We start from the raw sequence: 20822 nt of genomic DNA on the forward strand, positions 1-20822 counted from the left end.
GTTTGCACATGTCAGTGTTGAAAATTTTCTTGAAGTAACATGAAAGAACCTCACCCACAGAATCTTTATTTTCCCCCTTCTCCACTCAAAAGGCCTTCCACTCATCCAACGAAGTTCAGAATTACCCAATGAAAGAACAGAGTCCAGAAGAACAGTACATGTTGGAGAGAGTTTGTTATTTAAAGAAGATTGAATCAATAGATCTAAAGGTAGAATCTCTTTACCGCTTCCAAAAATAAATCCCCATCCACATGTTAAGATTATATAATAACCCTAATGTTCAAGGCCATCCTCTTAGAGGTTTCCCATGCTGAAATAGAAATAGAAATAGAAATACTTTATTGTCACTGTACCACATGTTTACAGTGAGATTAAATGAGCCCCCCTCTCCCCCACAATCTCTGTCCTTGTTACACTCTATGTGCTGTCATACAACCTCCAACCCCAAACATCTGCTGCAATTTTGCTGTCTTCCATTCAGCAGCCTCACGACCCACGGGTAGAAACTGTTCTTTAACCTGTTGGTGTGGTTTATTATGCTTCTATATCTCCTGCCCGAGGGCAGGAGATTAAAAAGGTGCTGGCCGGTATGAGTCATCCCTGAGAATGTTCCTCGCTCTTTTGAGGCAACGGTCTCCTGCGATGATGTCTAGCGGACTCAGGGGACTCTTGTGCTGTCTTCACCACCCTCTGTAGGGACTTTCTGTCCATGGCTGTCAAACCAGTGTACCACACCGTGAGAGAACACTTTCTATCGTGGACCGATAGAAGGAAATAATCAGTTGTTGTCTAACATTGTTCTTTCACAAGACCCTAAGGAAATGAAATCTCTGTTGGGCCTTCCTGACCACCTGGGCTGTATTGAATGAAGTGACATTGTTCATTATAAACCTTACACCTCATAATTTAGAATTTTGCTCTTAGAAATACTTTCTCATTAGCTCTATATCCTTAACCGTGAATTTAAAACAATTGCATCTACTATGTGTCTGAGCAATACAGACAGAAAACTCCTATGAACAGTACATATGAAACATAGCAATTCATGTTAAAATACTAGATCTCCTGGGAAACATATAACATGGAACACAGAAGTCAGTATTCCCATGAGCTGATGTGCTTGCCAGTTCTTCCTGGTAGTTTCCCTGAGATTACCGCTGCCCTGACTACTAAATAAACTACTTTTGTCAGGGTTTAGCTCCTTGAATCCCTGGCTTTTTCATCTGAGGAGTTTCCAATAATCTTTTAGGGTCAAAACAGATTTCATGTTACTCATTAATTGCATGAGTAGCATCTGTGGTTGGGGGCACTCTGGATCAAAACAGTGGGATGGAAGAGAGTAGGACTGTGGCTCTGATCAGGATCCCTCCCTCCCTCCTCCACTCCCCTGGCAGCTCCTTTGTGCATGAGAGCTTTCCTCCAAATAAAAATATCAATTGGGGCTGGGGGCATCCAGGTAAGAAATGTGGAAGTGGGGCCAAAGGGTTAAAACAATTCTCCCACATCCTATAGCCCTAATTCAGATCAGGGCCCCCTGCAGCTCCCATTTACTTTCCGAAAAATTGTGCAAAGAGTTGTTGAATGAGAAATGTCATTTCTGTTTGAGGCCAAAGGCGTAACATATACTATTATTAACTATTCACTGTTCATCTCCAGAATTCCTCTTCATTGTCCCCTTCCTGTACTTCTGCTCAAACTTCTGCTCCCCAAACATGAAGAACTCTAAATTAGAATTAGACAACTGAGGCTAGTAGCAGAGACCTATAATCTGAGGCATACATCTAATAAAGTAAGGTTGCCAAATACTCTTGAGCTATGTAAACTAATCAAATTTCCACAAACATTGTTTCTTTATTCTATCATTGGCATCATTTCTTTCTTTTCTCCATGAGACTCAAGAGAGGTCCAAGCACTGACTAGACCCAGACATGCTTTGCTTCAAAATGTTTGCTTGCCATGTGCCTTTAGGCAATGCCCTGTTCATTTTGTTTTCAGGCACTCACCTTGCATATATGTATATTTTAATCTGAAAAAAATGGAATTGTTTCATGCCAAATTCTCGGATATGTGTTCTGTAGGATCCATATGCTTTTGGCACCATGTGTTCAATTCTTCTAAGCTACTGCGTTGTTTTATACCGATCTAGCTTCGAAGGCAAATCGTTGAATTTCAATCTCAACCTTCAGTCATTGAAGGGGAAAGGACAGAGGAAGGGGAGAAGCAGGAAGAAGAAAAAGTAGATGCTCTGGTGGGGAGCCTGAGTTCACTTTATGGTGGAAATACATCAACTTTATACCACCAGCTTGAAGTGCACACTCGAGAGGAGAAGATTAATCAAATTCTATTGCTACGGGTAACTTTTCCATGGGTGTTTGTTTATTATTTCATTAACTATATCTAGTCAAAACTGCTCTTCAGTATCCTCTGATGGGATAGGGTTTTTTTGCTACAAAAATGTTCATACTATCTTATTTCTTTGTAATTTTGATCCTTCATGTACTCGCTTTTTATACTCTTTTTTTATAAAAGGGAATGACAGAATGCAGGCCACATAAGCAACAAATGCGGCTGCCCCATTATGACAAATTTGCTCTGAACCTGTTAATTGCTCAGAACATGCTAGAATCCAAATGATATTTTAAGTCAGTTAATAGTATTGATTAAGGAGAGTCCATCTTTGATACAAGGACTGAAGAAGATTGTCTTCTAGCTATGTAGTTCTAGGATTCTATGCAAAGGATAGTGTTGTATCCTTTGAAAGTCAGTAAATATGAAATCCCTTGTCAGCTTAAATTTATGTGGCATTTGAATGTGCTTTAGCTATCTATCTATCTAATCTATCTAATAGCCCATCTTTTCTCCAGGGAGCTCAAGCTGCATACATGGTCCTCCCCCTCCCCATAATTAAGCCCCACATCAACCCTTTGCAGTAGGATAGGCTGAGAGGCAGTGACTGGCCCAAGGTCACCCAGTGAGCTTCATGGCTGAGTGGAGTGAATGCTCCTGCCTGATATCTTTTTTTTTTTTAATAAACAATTTTATTATTTTCCAATTAATTCAAATTACATCCAATACAGCATCTACTCACATACACATTTAAATCCTTGCTCTGCCGAGCTGTGACTCCCCTCCCTCTCGTCAGCAGGTTTTCTAGTTCAGTCCTATTGCGCAGTTTATTGTTACTATCTATTAGTCTTTGTCAAAGGTTTATTCCAACCCTACTAGTGTTTTCAAACTTCCTCAGTTCAATCTTATATAATCCACAAATTTACTCCAATCTCTTTGGAACCTTGAATCGTCCTGGTTTCTGACCCTGCCGGTCAGTTTTGCAAGTATCTACAGGCAGGGAGTTCCAAAGTGTAGGGGCTGCCTCATTAAAAGAGTGATTTCTTACAAGTGCAGAACAAATATTATGTACCACCTGTAACAGTGCTAGTTCCATAGACTGAAGCAGTTGAGTGGGCATGCTGTTAGGAAATACTTTTATTACCACATTTGTTCCAGCGTATAAAACAAAGCTGACATTCTTTGTTGAATCAACTTCTGTTGGGTATTATGCAAGATTCTGAGCTTCATAAAGCTCTTAAGCAGAATGAGGAAACTGAAACGATGCTTTTGAGTATGTATTACAGCGGTACCTCTGGTTATGAACACTTCTGGTTACAAACGCTTCAGGTTACGAGCTCTACTAACCCAGAAGTAGCTGCTCCTGGTTGCAAACTTTGCCCCAGGATGTGAACGGAAATTGCACGCCAGAGGCCCCATTAAGAATGGACCTCTGGAATGAATTAAGTTCATAACCAGAGGTACCACTGTATAGGGATTATATACTGCCCAGGACTTTAGAAAGAATTTTGAATTTTAATTCAATAAAAATATAACAAACAAGTTTCATCTTGGTTTACAACGTATTGGTACATATATAGCCCATTCTTAAATTTATTTTTAAGTTCATTGGGGTTTTTTAATTTTCAAAAAAGAAACAAAAAAATAGTCAATACAAAATAAATCAACACAATGTGTTCTGTGCATATACATGAGGGGAGGGGAAGGAAGGACACCTGGTGGTCCAGAGCAGCCCAAATTCGTAAGGTTAAAGTTTCTACTCTGAAACTTCCTTCCTCCATCTAATGATGCCAGCAGAAGACCTAAGCAAAGTCCCTAGAGACAAGTGGTCAAAGGTGCTGTCAGTCATTGTGGGGACTAGTCTACGGGTTTCATTATGTGGTTTAGAATTTTACCACATACCTTTTGCAGTATTGCTGCCATCTTCTTACCTGTTATTTCAGAACATCATTTACAATGTGAAGAGTTATTTCAATAAGGAGTTTGATGCAGTCATCCGAATGAAAGACTTAGAAATTGGACGTGTGCAAGAAAGAAACATTAGGATTGCAGAGATCCTGATGCAGCTGGAGCTCCAAGAAGAAATTTGGGTGCCAGTTCTTTCCGAGAAAGAGAAGCCAGATCAAGCACTGATCATTCTGGACTCAGAGGTTGAGTATACAAAATTCAGATCTTTCTTGCCTTGGAACACAAGAGTGCACATGTAACCTGAGGAGCTGCATCCCTTCAAAGAGACTTGCACACATCTGGTGACATTTGTCATGGCATGTACTTTGGCCCTAGTATTCCCAGGCAAGCAGATGGGGTTACTTGCTTGAGTGCAGGGGTGGGGAACAGGATCCAGAGGCAGGCTGGATCCGGAACTGTCCAATTGGCAACTCAGTGTGTAGTCACTCCTAACAGGGCTTGAAGCACTGATCAGCTGGCTTGAGGTTCTGCTTCAACATTGTGACCTTGAAGATGTACTCCTTACTGTAGAATGTGGATATTTTAGGGTATAGACTCTACAAGGCCGTGAGAGAGTGCAGTATTGCTGTCGAGCAGGGATGCTAAGAAAATGACTATTATTTAGCAGGTAGGACGGGGACTGTGAATTCTCAGACAGTCTATTTGCTGACAAAGCTGAATCTGAACCTTTTGTCTTCACAGATCAAAGTGGAAAAGTACTTGACCCCATTGCAGAAAGCAAAAGAAAAAATTATGTCTAGAGTTAACTATAAACGACGACTTGCTGCTCAGGTAGTTTGGGACAACAGGGCTTTATTTTCTACACTTTTCACTTCTCTCATCTCATGCTCCATTTCTACATTGTTACGTCTTATTTTGTTCTTGCTTTCAGGAGGACAATGCAAGAGAGCGTGGCCTTATGGACATGATGAATGGAGTCCTTGAAATAAAAAAGGAAGATATTTTAAAGATGGTGAGTCCTGTTTTTATCGACTCATAGCTAAAGTAAGACTTCACATGACAACAAATATAGCATTAATCTCATAAAGAGAGACAAGTTTTTCATATAACTGGATGCACAAGGCACCCCCAGTTGTCTCCCCACCCCCAGTAATCAAAGTGTACCTAAGGGCAGAACAATAACCTCCGTGGCATGCAACTAACAGTAGATCAAGGACCCCAAATTTCACATTCCCATACTTATACAGGAAAACAGATATGTTGGTGTGACATGTGAACTAGGACATGAGTAGGCTTGATTTCAATGAAAATGACTTTGAAGAGGCAAAATGCTTCCACTTTTGATCATAAACCAACCAGAATTCCCTGTGACACCTGAACCTGGGAAACTGTGGTTCATTTAAACTATGATGAGAACGAACCAGGATCCAAGTGAGGTTTCAAAACCTTGGTTTCCCCCCTCAAATTCTAGTATAATCTAACCAGAGATCCCCAAGTTCACACACATGGGAGAGTGTTGTTTGTTTAAAATTAAAAGAAGCAGGTTTCAGTCTCCTTGAGGTATAGTGGAGAGGAACTGTGCAAACCTCAGGCCTACACAGCAGCAGTTCATCGATCATTTCCATCATGACATTGAGTGTCACCAGAAAGTAACATTCTGAAATTCAAGGTATAAATCTTTTAAGCATTATAATGTTAGTAAATATCCAGTGCTGTTTTTGAATCTCTCTCCCCCTTTTATATATTCAGGAGATTCCAGCACCCGCTTTTACAGTAAAACCAGATGCATTGTGGAATGAAGATGAGAGAAAAATATATAAAGAATATGAGAAGAAAGTTAAGGAACTGAATGAAGAGCGAGAGAAACACAGAAAGGTAAACAGAAATAAGATGAGGAGGATCATCAGGGTTCTCAGCCTTTAAAAAGTATTTCTACCTACTTTAAGTAAATCCAAATCTAGTATGATTAGCTTGAAAGTTTCTTTGATGAGGCAAAATGTAAATGTAAACCATAACTAGCTTTCCAAGAATTTGGTATTGTGAAATAGGCCTAGAACTAAGGAAAATTGCAAACAAATATACGGCATGGGATATCTTTAGGTTATTGGTAACCTGGATAGAGAATACGTTAATCACATCGGAAATGGGCATATTTAAGCCAAACTGGCTGCTGAGAACACCAGCCTTGGAAAACTGGAGACAGCTGGACCCACTGGCTGCCTTTCTCCATCAATTTGGGTTTTTTCCTTGTTGTTGTTGTTTAGTCGTTTAGTTGTGTCTGACTCTTCATGACCCCATGGACCAGAGCACGCCAGGCACTCCTGTCTTCCACTGCCTCCCGCAGTTTGGTCAGACTCATGTTGATAGCTTCGAGAACACTGTCCATGTTAGAGATTTCAGAGTCACCTACGTGCAGAAAGGAAATGCAGCTGTTATCTCCAAGCAATTAAGCAATTAACTAGTTGGCAGAAAGCCCAGATTGCTCTCTCTCTGACCCTTAGCAACCACCTGTGATTGGTCAGTGGAGTACTTAAAGAACTCAGCTCTGTCTGAGAGGGTGTGGTAGGTGTTAGTGTGTGGTGTTAGGTTGATGAGAGAGAGACAGAGAGAGGAAAAGATTTTATGTTTTGTTTCTTTTATTTTGTAAAGTCTGTAAATAGTAACTTATGGATGCTAGTTGCTTCAATCAATAAATACTGTATATAGTTATCCAGTGAGTTGCTGAGTTCCTGCGTTGAGCTGTCTAGTCAATTTCACAACAGCCAGAAGCTTCCAGAAAAGTCTGCGTCTAACTCTGCGGTGTCCAGGAATACGTTATACTCCTGACACTAAATTTTCAAAGGTTATGATTGTCTTAAGAGTCCAACCATCTCGTCCTCTGTTGTCCCCTTCTCCTTGTGCCCTCCATCTTTCCCAACATCAGGGTCTTTTCCAGGGAGTCTTTTCTTCTCATGAGGTGGCCAAAGTATTGGAGCCTCAGCTTCAGAATCTGTCCTTTCAGTGAGCAGTCAGGGCTGATTTCCTTAAGAATGGATAGATTTGATCTTCTTGCAGTCCATGGGACTCTCAAGAGTCTCCTCCAGCACCATACAGTGGTACCTCTAGATATGAACGGGATCCGTTCCAGAGCCCTGTTTGTATCCTGATAAATCCATAACCTGCAGCGCTACTTCTGCGCACGCGCTGGTCGCGATTCAGCGTGTCTGCGCATGCGCGACCTGCCAAACCTGGAAGTACTCCGTTGCGTTACTTCCGGGTTCGGCGCGTTCATATTCCATGCCATTTGCAACCGGCAGCAAACACAACACGAGGTATGACTGTAATTCAAAAGCATCAATTCTTCGGTGATCAGCCTTTTTTATGGTCCAGCTCTCACTTCCAAACATCACTACTGGGAAAACCATAGCTTTAACTATACAGACCTTTGTTGGTGAGGTGATGTCTCTGCTTTTTAAGATGCTGTCTTTTTCCTGGTTATCACCTCTTTATTGGTTAATTGTTTTTGTTCATTCCCCACCCAGGGCTAATTACCTGCTAAATGATTAATAAGATAAGAGAGGATGCCATGTTTCTTCAGTGTTTCAAGCCTGATTATTGCTGGGTTTGTTATAAACATGACTATCTAGAATTTTACATGCTTTAAAAACAAAGTATCAGATTTTCAAAGAAGCACAAGCAAAACGTTAATTGAGCCATAATATTACGTATAATCTATATTCAAACACAGCACCTTTACCCCCCTCCTTAGATTCTGGACACTGAATTGAGGAAACTTCAAAGTTCTATTCAGGAAACTACACAATCCTTTGATGAAATTGTGACAAGGCTGTTTGAAAAAAAAGTCAACTCAGAAATGGTTATATACCAGGTGAGCATCTGCATGTATTCACCAGCGCCACTTCCTTACAAACTACAGTCTGACTGTTCCTTTTTGAAACCTTTTCGCAGGAAGAACTCAAAATAACTAACCTCCTTTACTCACTACTTTTGGATGAAGAGCTGAGCACAAGAGAAGCTGGGCTCCATCACTACCTTAATAAAAAGAGGAAGGAAAAGGTAAACATAATATTTGGAATTTGACAAAGTACCTGCCTCTTAATGGAATCTGCCCAAGACTCTATAGTAATTCTCTGTAAAATCTCTCCTCTTACTGAATAAGCCACCAAATATGATACCCCTGGTAAGTAAACGGTAAGGTAAAAGGTAAAGGACGGTTAAGTCCAGTAAAGGCGACTGTGGGGCTGCGGTGCGCATCTTGCTTTAGGCCAAGGGAGCCAGTGCTTGTCCACAGACAGCTTTCCGGGTCATGTGGCCAGCATGACTAAACCACTTCTGACACAATGTAACACCGTGACGGAAGCCAGAGCGCACAGAAACGCTATTCACCTTCCTGCCACAGCGGTATCTATTTTATCTACTTGCACTGGTGTGCTTTTGAACTGCTAGGTTGGCAGAAGCTGGGACAGAGCAACGGGAGCTCACCCTGTTGTGCTGATTTGAACCGCTGACCTTCTAATCAGCAAGTGCAAGAGGCTCAGTGTTTTAGACCACAGCGCCACCCGTGTCCCTTTTTTACCCCTGGTGCTGTGCATGTTACACCCTCCTGCTATCTGTTGGTGGCAATTTAGTATCTATGTGAGCATAGAAACACTGTTAAAGAATGTCTTGAGTTCCAAGGACAAGGGGCTATTTTTTCTGGGAACGGTTGTATGTACATTATTGCTCACTTGACTTTTTCTATTCCAAAAGTAGTCAATCGTATCTACTTTTTTTGGTGTAGTTAATATCTAATGAAGCAGTTAAGACATCCAGAGCAGAAGTGGACGCCCACAGAGAAGCCTATGACATCTTAGTCGTTGAAGACAAAGTAAGAACCTTTAAACCAGATCTCCAAACTGAAGCTGTAAGATTAAAACTCACAAACTCTGTTGAGATTACTTGGACTAAACTAATTTTACATTCAAATAATCCAACTCAGTTAAGTTGTTGATCACATGTAGATGTTGTATTCCTTTGTAGAAATGGACTGTTTTATAAGCAGTACTAGTGTTTTGATACTAAACTGCCATTGTAATATTTTGTGAGTAAATGGAAATAAATATGCCTAGATATTTGTGAAAAAATTCATGAGCTAAGACCTAAATAGCTAGAGATTGCATGGTCTTGACTGGTTTTCACCTGATATTTCTTCTTATTCTCTCCACCATTATTTCCATAAGACTCTATTTATTTATAAAGCACCACCAGTGTATTTGACTTTCTAAAATGTGTAAGAGGACAGCTCCCTATTTGTTTTTGTTTTTTTAATTAAGCTTGCTGTTATAAAAATGAAATGTGAGGGGGCAATGTTGGCCTGAGATATGTGAAATAAAGTGTCAAAATTATGCCTCTTCCCTACTTTAACTGACTCAAAGCTGGAGGTTGAGCTTAGGATTTGGGCACTGCTTCAGACTGATAGCAAGGTAAAGGTGAACAGTTAGCCTTGCTTTATGCCAGCCAGCACCTGGGCCTCAGGTTTCCCACATCTTGTTTATAGCGTATTGCAAAGCTGCCTTGATGAATGTCTAGATTCTGTTAATAACACTATATATTCTACTAAAAAGTCAGCTTCTAAACTCTGCAACTATATCTATGCAGGTTCTCAACTCCTTGATCTATTATAAACCTTCAGTGTTTTCTATAGATCTTTCTCATGCAGGATGGTGCATACTAACACTGTTAAACTCAGTCCAGACTGATATAAGGTTGTGTTTTCCTCTTCAATGTTAGCTTATGGAACGTGGGTTTAGAAAGGAATTTTCAGATCTTCCCACTCATCATATTGATCAGCTATTCAAACTTTACAAACGTCGACCAAGGTAAGCTTTCGTGTTGATCCCAACCTTTTCTTGGGGCTCTTTGGTTTTTTTTGTTACAGTAGAAAGGAAAATACTTTTCCACGGGTGGCAGTGTTTTATTAGAAACAGTATAAATTGATTTCAAAACCAGCAAATAGAACAGGAAAGTAATGATGCCAGAACCATTATTATAAACGATCAGCTTACATTGTTCATCTTGGCAAACAAATAGTTCTTGCCTGAACTGGCACCTTTTTCATTATTAAACTCAGTTCCGTGCGGTTTTTCCCACATTACAGCTTGCTCAACTAGTAGGACTCAGCTTGAGAATCTTTGTAGTTCAGCAGTGGCTAATCTGTGACTCTCTGATATTTTTGGACTTTAACTCTTTCCAGTCCATGCGAGCATGGACAGTGGTTAGGGATTACCTCCCAGCAACTTGTTTTCAGTGGTGTATTACTGTGGTTTTGAATAACTCTAAGGACCTCCTTGACTTTCCCTTTCAACTTTCCTTTTATCAGTCTCCTCGTTTTGGGGAAGTTTCCTTTTTTGAAGTCAAAATGTGACTGTATTGGACTTTCTTGGCTATTGTCCACTTTCATCTATGTTAAATATGATAGGACCATGGACACTGTTCCCAGTTAGTTCAACACATACATTTTACTTCAAGTCCTGGGTGCCATTCACAATTAAGTCACTAAGCCTCAAGCTATGAAGGTGAGCAGTCCATACTGCCATCCCATTGCTCCATGGAAAGGAATGTAGGCTCTACTGCTGGTCAGTATGTGGAACTGTAAAAGTAAGCAAGTTAACAAGAAGGTAGCCAGTAATATCAACAAACTTCAGAAAAGAAATACAGCTAGAAACAAAGTGATCTTAATGACAAACATCCTTATTCTGAATGCATAAACATCCTGTAGCAGAATCCTTATTTCTCTGCTCTGTTCCATGGCGGAAGGGCTCTCAGGGCAAAGGTTCCAGTGGATTCGGCTAACCCCTATGGTGAACGACCAGGCTCTGCAGAGGCTTTAAAGGCTGCTCTTGCCCATTTAATGAAAGGCATTGATGAAATGGATGAACCTGAAAACAAACCTGAGGGTCTTGACCTTCCCAACTGGGAACGTTTCTGTGAAGCTCGGCGAGCCAAGGTGGAAAGTGAACAGATGGTAGGGAAAGTTATTTGTACTGTGCTTTGAAAAATATTTTCATTGTTGAACAACATTCTGGTAATCTGATCTGAACTGAATGTTATATCAAGGCTCAGAGTTCCACAATACTCACCTGGTAGGAAGTGATCCCACAAGGCAAAAAGCTCCCTGTTTATTCCTTTCTAGGCTTTGTATGCAGAGAATACATGCACCAAGTCATCAGCATCACAACATCCTAAACACTCCAATAACAGGGTGAATAACAGTGGTTTAGTATGCTATGCTCTCAAGCTATATTACAAACACACGCCACTTTTAGCCCACAGGCTCCCAAAGTAGTGAGCAGCATCACAGTACAACAAAGGAAACAATAAAGTACAATGAATCATCAGCAATCCTACATCCCACACACTAGAAACCTGAACAGACTACAAGAGATTGAGTGGTAATGTGAACATGTTCTGCCACCCTGTTTGCTTAGGTGAAGCAAAAAGCACTGATACTTGCAGAAATGCAGACTTTCCTTCAGAAGAGGACTGAAGATGATGAGAGGTTACGGAATGACATTGATCAAGTTTTTGCTGAGCTCAATCTGTAAGCTTGCTTTTTCCTTTTATGTTTACTGATATTGTGGTATTACAGCCTTAACAAAGGAAAGCTACACTGCAGTCAGGTCCACTGACTCCCATTGCTTAGTTTGCTTTAAAAAATATTCTATGCTAAGGCTAACTATGTAACTAATGCCACACCTAGTTTGGTCCTTGGAATGGTTAATACTCATTTTTAGCTACTAAGGTTCATAAGGTGCTGTTATGATTAATTCCTAATTTAAATTCATTTTCAGGCCCAGACTAACCAGTACACCGAGTGCTTAGACTGCAATCTTACACCCATCTTGGAGTAAACACAGTTATTTCTGAGTAGACATATATAGGAATATACATTTGGAATATTGCTGGGAGTATTCCAAATACATTTGCCATAGTGTGATTTAGAACTATATATACCAGTTACTGAAAAAGTTTTTTTTAAGATAAGATAAGAGATAAGATAAGATAAGATAAGATTTATTTATTGTCATTGTCCGTATATACACAGTATACACAACAACGAAAATCAAACACCCAAATTTTCCTTTGCAATTGTAGGCTTCGAGAGCAGAAGATGACATTTCAGCTAGATCTGATGGTCCAGTTTCTTCTTAAGCAAGGACAAGTAGAACTAGAGGGTACCAATTTAATACCAGATTACACAGATGCTATTCTTATCAGCAGGACCATCATTGAAGAGCTGAACAGCGTAATCCGGGTAACTGGTCTTGTTTCAAAACTGAGTCTGTACAGATTTGCACTGAAATTCTAAATGGTGTATGCTGTACCCTTGTAGTGTAAATAATCCCTGTGCTTTTCCCATCTTGTAGCCATTAATAGGGTAAGCCTTAATAATGGGCAAGTGATTCAAAAGCCAAAATATTTAATAAATGGACAAAAAGGACCCTTCATTGGAATGTGGCTGCAGTTTCTGTTTTCTGTCATTACATCTGGGATTTTAGAATTCCCTTTGATAAGTTATTTCAGAAGTAAATAATAAAGCTATATACGGAGTTAATTTCTCTCCCACCCTGCACCCCCAGGCTCAAGGAGAAAGGAAAGTTGCCAGCATGGTGGAAAGCAAAGATTTTCGTAAAGGGATATTTCAGCTGGAATGGGAACATAAAAAAATGCGGATGCAAGTGGATGATCTGAACCAAAAGGCTCGAGATATTCAAAAGCTGAATGTTACCAAACATCATCAGATTGTAAGTTACCGCTCCACTGATTTTACCATAAATTGAACCAACTGTATGTTTCAGGAAAGTGATTTTTATTCAGGTGTTTATCATCCTTCATTAATTGGTGCTTCTAAGAGTTCTACTCTATATGAATTATGGTATTACTCCAGTGACATCTTACCCCAGGAATGGTGTTTGTGACTGGTATTTTGTGCATGTTCATCATTACTTCATAACTTTAGTATTGGCATGCTACCTAAGTAAGAACTACTTTGTATGAGAAACCAAAAGATTTGGGCAGTACACACAGTCCTAACACACTATTGAATAATACTTATACAGAGGGATTCAGTTTGCATTGGGGAGCAAGGTTTAATGTCTGGAGTATCAACTCTGTTAGCTTGATTTCTCTCTGCTTTTAATCCCAGTTCTTAAATGCATTAAACTATGACAGCCGAATGAATCATGAAGTCTCAATAATGGAAGGAACACTTAATTTTCTAGATAAGGTAAGCTCCCTTTGGAAAAATACATGTATGGAGTGTCCTGCCTATCTGATATACCCTTTAGCTCAAAAGTATACAACCACCCTCACCATCCTTAGTTTTGGCACTACTTCCTTCTGGGTTTTGGCTAATGCCATTATTAAATAAATCTAATTTGCTTCCTTCTCTATTCTCTTCTTCACTTTTCACCATACTGGCAGCTTTCTCTTCTCCTTCAGTGTACAATTGCCACCATCCAAAAAAATTTGCCCTGTCTCCTATTACTATGTGCGGAGCTGGGCATATGTGTTCCAGTTGTAAAAGCTTTCTTCTCCAACTGCTGTATACACCTACACAGCTTTCTCTCTTCCAATTTATTTGTGTGGTATCACTTTGTTTTATACCAGTATATTTTATTAATAAATATAAACAATTTAATCAAGATTTCAGAACAGCTTACAATTATATATACAATAAAACTTGCGTTTACACAGTTTTCTTCATCCCCAAACTATTAAAGAGCTGCAATCACTTCAACACTTCCATGGTAGCTAGCCCCACTGGCCCCAGTAAGATATGCTTCAGTAAGGGCATATAGAATAGGAGGAATCATCTTCAATACTGAACATACCGGTACATATTTCAAAGTTAAGTCTGTTAAAATGAGTGGGACTTAACAGGCTTTTACACAAACACTTTAGAATCCTGATCTTCCAGTTCTAAATGTTTCCTCCCACTTCCTCACCATCTTTTTATATTCCTGCTTTTCATGTGGAACTTTAAAATATCAGGAAACAGGAATTTTTTTGTGAATTTCTTTAATTTTTGTGTTAGTTTCATGCTATCGATATTGGATGTGTGTTTTAATGATAGTATTATTGTTGCTGTTTTATGCAATATATGAATGCAATTTACTTTGAGCTCTTATGTTAGCTACTTTGCCTGCAGCAGGGAAAGCTTGCAAAAAATGTACCGTATGCTAAATACCCAAATCTACCTGTATTTTGCCAATGAAATAAAACTTGTTTTAGCAACTTTTCACTTAACAGTTCTCAAGCAACTTGTATGTATGTTTGCTTATTTTTAAATGACCAGGTTCACAAGAAAAATGTACAACAATGTGAGAATGTCATGAAAGAGCTAGAGAATAAAATTAGTGTGAAAGACGTAGCAAACCGAAAACTTAGCAAGGAATTACAAGAAATGCTTGTAATTGTGTCAGAAAGGCGGCACATTAATGAGGCTACCGGTGAGTCACATTTGAAGGATTACCTGGTTATTTGACATCTTTTGACACAAAGTTTAATCCACTGTTCATATCATTTTTCTCTCTCCTGAACTTCATCCTACAATACTCATACCAGTGTATATATTATTAAAAGTAAACAAATCAATCTTAGAATGGTGGAAAATTAACATGTGAATCAGGAGTGTGAGACAAGATCTTAAAGGCATCACTAACTGCCATGACACTGATAAACTGTGCTCCAATTTTCCCCAAGATTATTTTGGGTTACTTCTGTGAGGGGGGTAATAGATTATACTACTCAATACAGCCAACTCTTGATATTCCCTATTTAGGGAAGTTTTTAATGTGTGACATTTTAATGTATTTTTTATCTTTGTTGGAAGCTGCCCAGAGTGGCTGGGGAAACCCAGCCAGATGGGCGGGGTACAAATAATACATCTATCTATCTATCTATCTATCTATCTATCTATCTATCTATCTATCTATCAGGATGCAAAGGAAATAAGTGTTTTATCAAATGCAAAACTGGAGCTAGTTCATGTTTCCATCAGCAGAATGAGAACTGTTGCAATGTTGTTCCCGCAATGCTCCCCTTTAAACATATGAAGAAAGCAAATCATATGGATCAGTTTGTCAATCTGCTGCACATTCTATATGACCAGACACATTCTATTTTTTTTTTTTACAGACTCACAGCTGCTTAACCAAAGGATTTCCAAAGAGCATTACGAGGACATTGTGCAGAGACAGCAGCTTGTGGATCTTGCAAAAGCACAGGCACAGGAGTTGTCAGTCCTTCAGGCTGAAGTGGAGAGGCTGAGAATGAGAACATTCCCAGCTTTCTTTGATGTGCAAGAGATTTAGCAAGGTGATTCGGCCACAACTAGAAGCAATAAATTTCTCTTGTGTTAAATAAAAAAGTGGGTTTTTTGTAAGCACATTTAAGATAGCTTTAGATATTACATTGCAACTCATTTTGATTCTCAAAAGACATTATTCACTATGTATTTTACAATGGAATAAAAAAGAAAAATACCTATATTTCATTGTGCTTGTGGTGGTGAAACCTTTGAGGCTTGCCAGGATTCAAAGACAGTTGTGTAAAGCACAATACAGGCAGTTGGCCAAATGTTGTGGAGCGGAGGCATGAACTTTAAATAAAGAAGAGTGAAGTAGGACTGTGTGAAAACTTCAGCTAATATGCAGGAAAAGCAGACTGCGCCACCTGTAGAAAGGAAAGTGGATTGGCAAAATTATAGGAAAGGAGGAGCAGAGGGTTAGGAAGTTATAAACGACAACAGGGCTACTGGATTTTTAAAATAGCAGCAGTGTAGGTGTTGCAGTTGTCTTCTAACAGCAGCTTTAAGACCTAAAGGGGCATTGATAATCAAGGATAATGGGCTGGGGGCTGAGTTTCACATACTGATTGAACTGATCATGTACTTTTTGCAGCAGTCTTTTAATATTTAAAAGATTCAAGGATTCACAACAATCCAGCAATGCAGCTCAAAAGCCATATTTAAACTTTGAATATATTTATCTTCTGATGTGTTAAGAATGAAATAGAAACATCCATATCATGCATCTGTAAAGTCTTCTTCCGTTCTAATGTAATGTAACAGTTTATCATCTAATCCAAAATTGTCTATCAATTGAGTGAGACTTAATTTCCTGTTATCTGTAGACAAGGATGACTGTAGCTCATATAGCATTGCTTGGGAACTGCACCGCCATTTTGATATTAGAGACCGCAACTCTGTTGGGTTATTCTGAAAGAGGAAAAGACAAAAAAGCTGAAGTTGTTTAGTAACATCCCAGTATTGATTTAACAAACAAGCATCCATCACATTTGCCAAGTTATCTCCCTTTTCCAAATCTACAATATTTGAAATCTTAAGTACTAGAGCTCCCAACATTTCTAAAAAAACAACAAAAAACAACATTAAAAGATTCTAGTGGAAAATTTACCTAAAAGAATGGCATTGTGTTTTATCAATCTTTGGTATCTAGTTACTTTCCACATTGGACATTAGCCTCATTTTGTAGCATTTGCTTGAAAAACTGCTTCCTATTTACACAGAACCATCAATGTACATAGAGGGCTTCACTTGTTCTGTCAGCACAAGTACTTTTCACCCTGCACTGAACCTCCCTTCCTATGCCCCTAAATCTCTTCTGGGTTCTCCCCCAACCCACTGGAGCAGATCTAGGGAAGGCAATTGAGGGTAGAGAAGTGGGCGGGGGGGAATTCTATTGCACAGAAGGAAATCCTTGGGCTAGCAGAAAAAGTGCTATGGATACTGTGCAGAACTGAATCAATGAAGGAAATTGGCTTAAGTGTCCATTGATTTCAATGAGTCTACTCCAAGTATGATTAACATTAAATTATCACCTCCATAATTTTACAGAGCTAAAATGAGATATAATTTCTATTCAGGATAAGTCACAAAGGAACAAAGACAGCGGGAGAGACACAAGGAATAAACAAGACTTGCACATAAATGCATTTTTTTGTATCAGCATTCTGTATCTACAATAAGTATGGTTGACGATAGCTACAGTGCACAATGCCAGATGGGAGCAGCATTTTGGGTTAATGTAGTACTTCACTTAATTACAGTACTAGAATTAAAAGAGAACTAAGGAAATATTGGAACACACATTTCCTTGCAGTACTTTTTTCTAAAAGCTCTCAATAGGGCTAAAACAAAATGAACATTTTCAAGACATTTTAGCATCTCACCTTTGATCTGTACATTTTGACGAGTTTAAGTCTTCGAAGAAATTCCTCCTTTTCCTGAATCTTCTTTGCTAACATTCTCTTTTCATCCAATAGTTCCCGTTGCCTGCAATTTGTTTCTGCCCGAACTTCTGGAGAGCTTTGTATAGCTTCACTACATCCAGTATATTTCAATACACAGAGCTCTCTCTCTTGCAAAGCACTTTTCAAACACATGGTGGCATCAGGAACTTTTTCTAAATGTTCACCCTCATTTTGTGACTTAGAACATGTCTCTCCTTTAGATAAAGCCCTTCCTTCACAAGGACTACTGTTCTTTTCATCATCTATTTTAAGACGCTTGGCAACAGTGAAAGCTGAATGAAAGGACCGTCTTGCTTTCTTCAATCGTTCTTTTAGAGTTGCACTCATTGGCTAGAGTGAATGTAGTATGCGAGAAGTAAGAACGAATAAGTTTTTTGTTAATAACAATGGTATATGGAAACAAAAAACAAGCTATCTGCATGAACCACTTTTTGTTGTTTTATACAGTGGTACCTCTGGTTATGTACTTAATTCGTTCCGGAAGTCCCGTTCTTAACCTGAAACTGTTCTTAACCTGAAGCACCACTTTAGCTAATGGGACCTCCCACTGCTGCTGCACCGCCAGAGCACGATTTCTGTTCTTATCCTGATGCAAAGCTCTTAACTTGAAGCGTTATTTCTGGGTTAGTGGAGTATGTAACCTGAAGCGTATGTAACCCGAGGTACCACTGTATATGTATGCATGCATGTACATATAACAGGCAAAAACAACAACACCGAAATGTTATTTATTATACCAAGCTTCCTCAAACTGCCCTCCAGATGTTTTGAGACTACAATTCCCATCATCCCTGACCACTGGTCCTGCTAGCTAGGGATCATGGGAGTTGTAGACCAAAAACATCTGGAGGACCAAGTTTGAGGAAGCCTGTATGATACATATCTTTCTTACTTTAAGCTTGTGGTCAAATTTTGTACCAAGATTTCTTTATCTCATAATAAAAGCTACAACCTGTTTCCCTGAGCTGCTGCTGCTGCTGCTCTGAGGAGATGTCTCGCAGTTCTTTGGAGTGGAGCATAGCAGTGTAGATTTGTTTAATACAGGCGTTTCCATTTTCAAGATGCACTCAGTTGCTGGGGATAGAAAAAACAACTCAAAAGGCAGGTCTCATTTGTACATATAAGACACCATCGTTTTTATTCCAGTCAGCCTACAATTTCTCAAAATTGGAAAACCAGGGTTAACTCAGTTCCTGAGCAATTGGGAGATATGCCAACAACAGCTTTGATATTAAAACCTTCACTGGTGGCTATGCTCAAAAGGCCTCCCCCCCCCCCCAATGCAAGACTTCTATAACCATCACATGGCAGAAATTCAACAGGCAAAGATATTCCATTTAATGAAGAAGCAGGTGGTACAAGGAACACACCTGTTGCATTTCTGCTAAACGAATTAACAAGGCGTATTTTATGTTGATGATGATGATGATGAAAGGACTCCCAGCCTCCTCAATGGCCGTTTGCCTTTGCTGGGCGGGGAATAGTCTGACTACTGACTCCCAGAACTGACGCGAACCGCCGACTCGTCAATTGACAGCCAAACTGCCCACCGAAAACCCGCGCGCCGTCCTAGGCATCGGGGACTCTCCGTTCCGCGCAGGCGCGTCTTGGTGAGAAGGAGCGAGTGGCTGGGTGGGGTAGTCGTGGCTCGTGGATTCGAGCGGGCAGGAACTGGAACGCGGACGGCCAAGTAGCCCCGCCCCTTTGAGCAACGGTTAATATTCCTCTGCCCCGCCCATGCGCAGGCACACCAATGCCTTACCTCAGAGATGATAACGTCAAGTCCGAGGAGAGAGGGAAAACACATCCGCTCAAAAACTCCCGCTCTGAGGGAAGCGGAGGAAGCAGCAGGCAAGGGCAAATCTCGTCTCGCGGTCTCCCAGCGCCTGCGCTCAGAAAGGGGGCGGGCCGGTATGGGGCGGAATCGCTGCCTTATATCGAGGGGAGCTGAGGCCGAAACTCCTTCTTGTACAGGATTACTCGGAGGAAACTCCCATAGGGTTCAGTGGGGCTTACTCCCAGGAAAGTGAATTTTACAGTTTGCAGCGTTGCGAAGTAAAGCTCGCTTGAAACCGGCCGGGCTTCCTTCTGAAGTAAACATACTCGAGACGTGGCTGGAAGGAAATCACATGAGAAATAAAATACGCCGTGTTTTGTTTTCTGTTTGTAATTCGCTGGATTTTCCACAGTAAATATGAATCCGGAATAAACGGGGGGGGGGGGCTGCCAACGGTGTCGTTTGGATGCTGCGAAAAACTTGTATGCTTGACACACAATAAGCATCTGTTTTCCCACCCTCCAATGTTGGTTGGGTAAATTGTCCCTTTTGGAAACGTTATAAAACCACAATAAATATTTTTTTGATTCACAGGCAACGAATGAATAAGGAGGTGCTTGTTATGTGCACATGCTTCTTGTGGGAACGATGCAGCTGTGATTTTGTCAAAAATAGCCGAACCCAAATTTCCTATCTTAAGGAATTGCCTAAGAGAGTCAGACTTGGAGGTGTTGACATTTTTTTTTTTTTTTGAACAAGGTAGAATGGGAAAAAAGGACTTTAAAAACGTGAGAGCTGCTTTAGGAGACTATTTGCCTTAAAAGTGAGGTAAAAATAAAACTGGAACAACAGTTTTATTGTGCACTTAACTTTATTGCTTGTTCACTTTACAAAACGTAGGAGCAAGATAATTTACCTTTTCTAGATACTTGTATGGTGCTAAATGAATTCGAGCAGCAGCTCTGAATATTTACCTGAAACGTGGAATTATGCAAAATTTACTTAAGAGTAAACCAGTGTTAGAAACTGAAATATGAACGCTAGGAGCTAAATGGCACCTTAAATCTCTTTTTTATAACAAGAATACAAAGATGAAAATGAATGAACTGCATATAAAATCTTATATTCATATTTCACATGGTCTAGTCCTCATCTGAAGACTCAAACAAACAAACACAAAGCCATACTTCCACTGCCTGCCCCCCCCCCCATATTCTTATGAGGGTCCCTTCTCCAGTCCTCAGAGAGTGGCTGGAAGTGGGAAGGCAGAAAAAGATATTTCTTTCAAAAAGTAGCAGTTTTAATCTAAAATATTAGGCTCAGTACTGCTTCCAGAGCTCAGAAACTGGTCACATTAATGAAATTCCCTGTCGCAAAATGCGCCTAGAACAATGGGAGTTTCAAACACTGGAGTAAACAGCCTACAGTCAGGCATGGTCATTCTTGAAATTGTTACTCAACATCAACATGAGTGAGT

General features: G+C 39.9%; 2 protein-coding genes across 6 annotated transcripts in view; one reads left to right on the top strand and one right to left on the bottom strand.

The window, feature by feature from the left end:
• CFAP43 (cilia and flagella associated protein 43) overlaps positions 1 to 15771 on the top strand; it is a 52598-nt gene extending 36827 nt beyond the window's left edge. The window contains exons 23-39 of the mRNA XM_033149727.1: positions 93 to 209; positions 2147 to 2353; positions 4290 to 4496; positions 4996 to 5085; positions 5186 to 5266; positions 6004 to 6129; positions 8003 to 8122; positions 8203 to 8310; positions 9035 to 9121; positions 10024 to 10112; positions 11050 to 11257; positions 11721 to 11833; positions 12388 to 12547; positions 12873 to 13037; positions 13439 to 13519; positions 14591 to 14744; positions 15433 to 15771. Of these exons, the coding sequence (XP_033005618.1) occupies positions 93 to 209; positions 2147 to 2353; positions 4290 to 4496; positions 4996 to 5085; positions 5186 to 5266; positions 6004 to 6129; positions 8003 to 8122; positions 8203 to 8310; positions 9035 to 9121; positions 10024 to 10112; positions 11050 to 11257; positions 11721 to 11833; positions 12388 to 12547; positions 12873 to 13037; positions 13439 to 13519; positions 14591 to 14744; positions 15433 to 15608 (2289 nt within the window). The 3' untranslated portion in view covers positions 15609 to 15771. The remainder of the gene's footprint in view (positions 1 to 92; positions 210 to 2146; positions 2354 to 4289; positions 4497 to 4995; positions 5086 to 5185; positions 5267 to 6003; positions 6130 to 8002; positions 8123 to 8202; positions 8311 to 9034; positions 9122 to 10023; positions 10113 to 11049; positions 11258 to 11720; positions 11834 to 12387; positions 12548 to 12872; positions 13038 to 13438; positions 13520 to 14590; positions 14745 to 15432) is intronic.
• Positions 15772 to 16184: 413 nt separating this feature from the next.
• On the bottom strand, positions 16185 to 20296 carry SFR1 (SWI5 dependent homologous recombination repair protein 1). Of its 5 annotated transcripts, none has more exons than XM_033149731.1 (4): positions 20262 to 20296; positions 18521 to 18642; positions 17488 to 17898; positions 16185 to 16513 (listed from the first exon to the last, which is right to left on the bottom strand). In XM_033149731.1, exons 2-4 carry the CDS (start codon positions 18620 to 18622, stop codon positions 16322 to 16324), a joined length of 705 nt encoding a protein of 234 aa, XP_033005622.1. In that variant the 5' UTR covers positions 18623 to 18642; positions 20262 to 20296; the 3' UTR covers positions 16185 to 16321. The 5 variants fall into 5 exon arrangements, with proteins under 5 accessions (XP_033005622.1, XP_033005619.1, XP_033005621.1 ...); XM_033149728.1 differs by lacking the exon at positions 20262 to 20296 and adding an exon at positions 19331 to 19598; XM_033149730.1 differs by lacking the exon at positions 20262 to 20296 and adding an exon at positions 19119 to 19182.
• Positions 20297 to 20822: the final 526 nt, after the last annotated feature.

This window comes from Lacerta agilis, chromosome 5 (assembly GCF_009819535.1).
Source record: "Lacerta agilis isolate rLacAgi1 chromosome 5, rLacAgi1.pri, whole genome shotgun sequence".
NCBI classification, from domain to species: Eukaryota; Metazoa; Chordata; class Lepidosauria; order Squamata; family Lacertidae; genus Lacerta; species Lacerta agilis.

Coding starts and splice junctions, on each gene's coding strand:
- SFR1 (XM_033149731.1), bottom strand. CDS start 18,622: ATGGAAACGCCTGTATTAAACAAATCTACACTGCTATGCTCCACTCCA. Junction 17,899..18,520: donor GCAGCAGCTCAGGGAAACAG/GTTGTAGCTTTT, acceptor CATTCACTCTAG/CCAATGAGTGCAACTCTAAA. Junction 16,514..17,487: donor TCAAAATGTACAGATCAAAG/GTGAGATGCTAA, acceptor TTCCTCTTTCAG/AATAACCCAACAGAGTTGCG.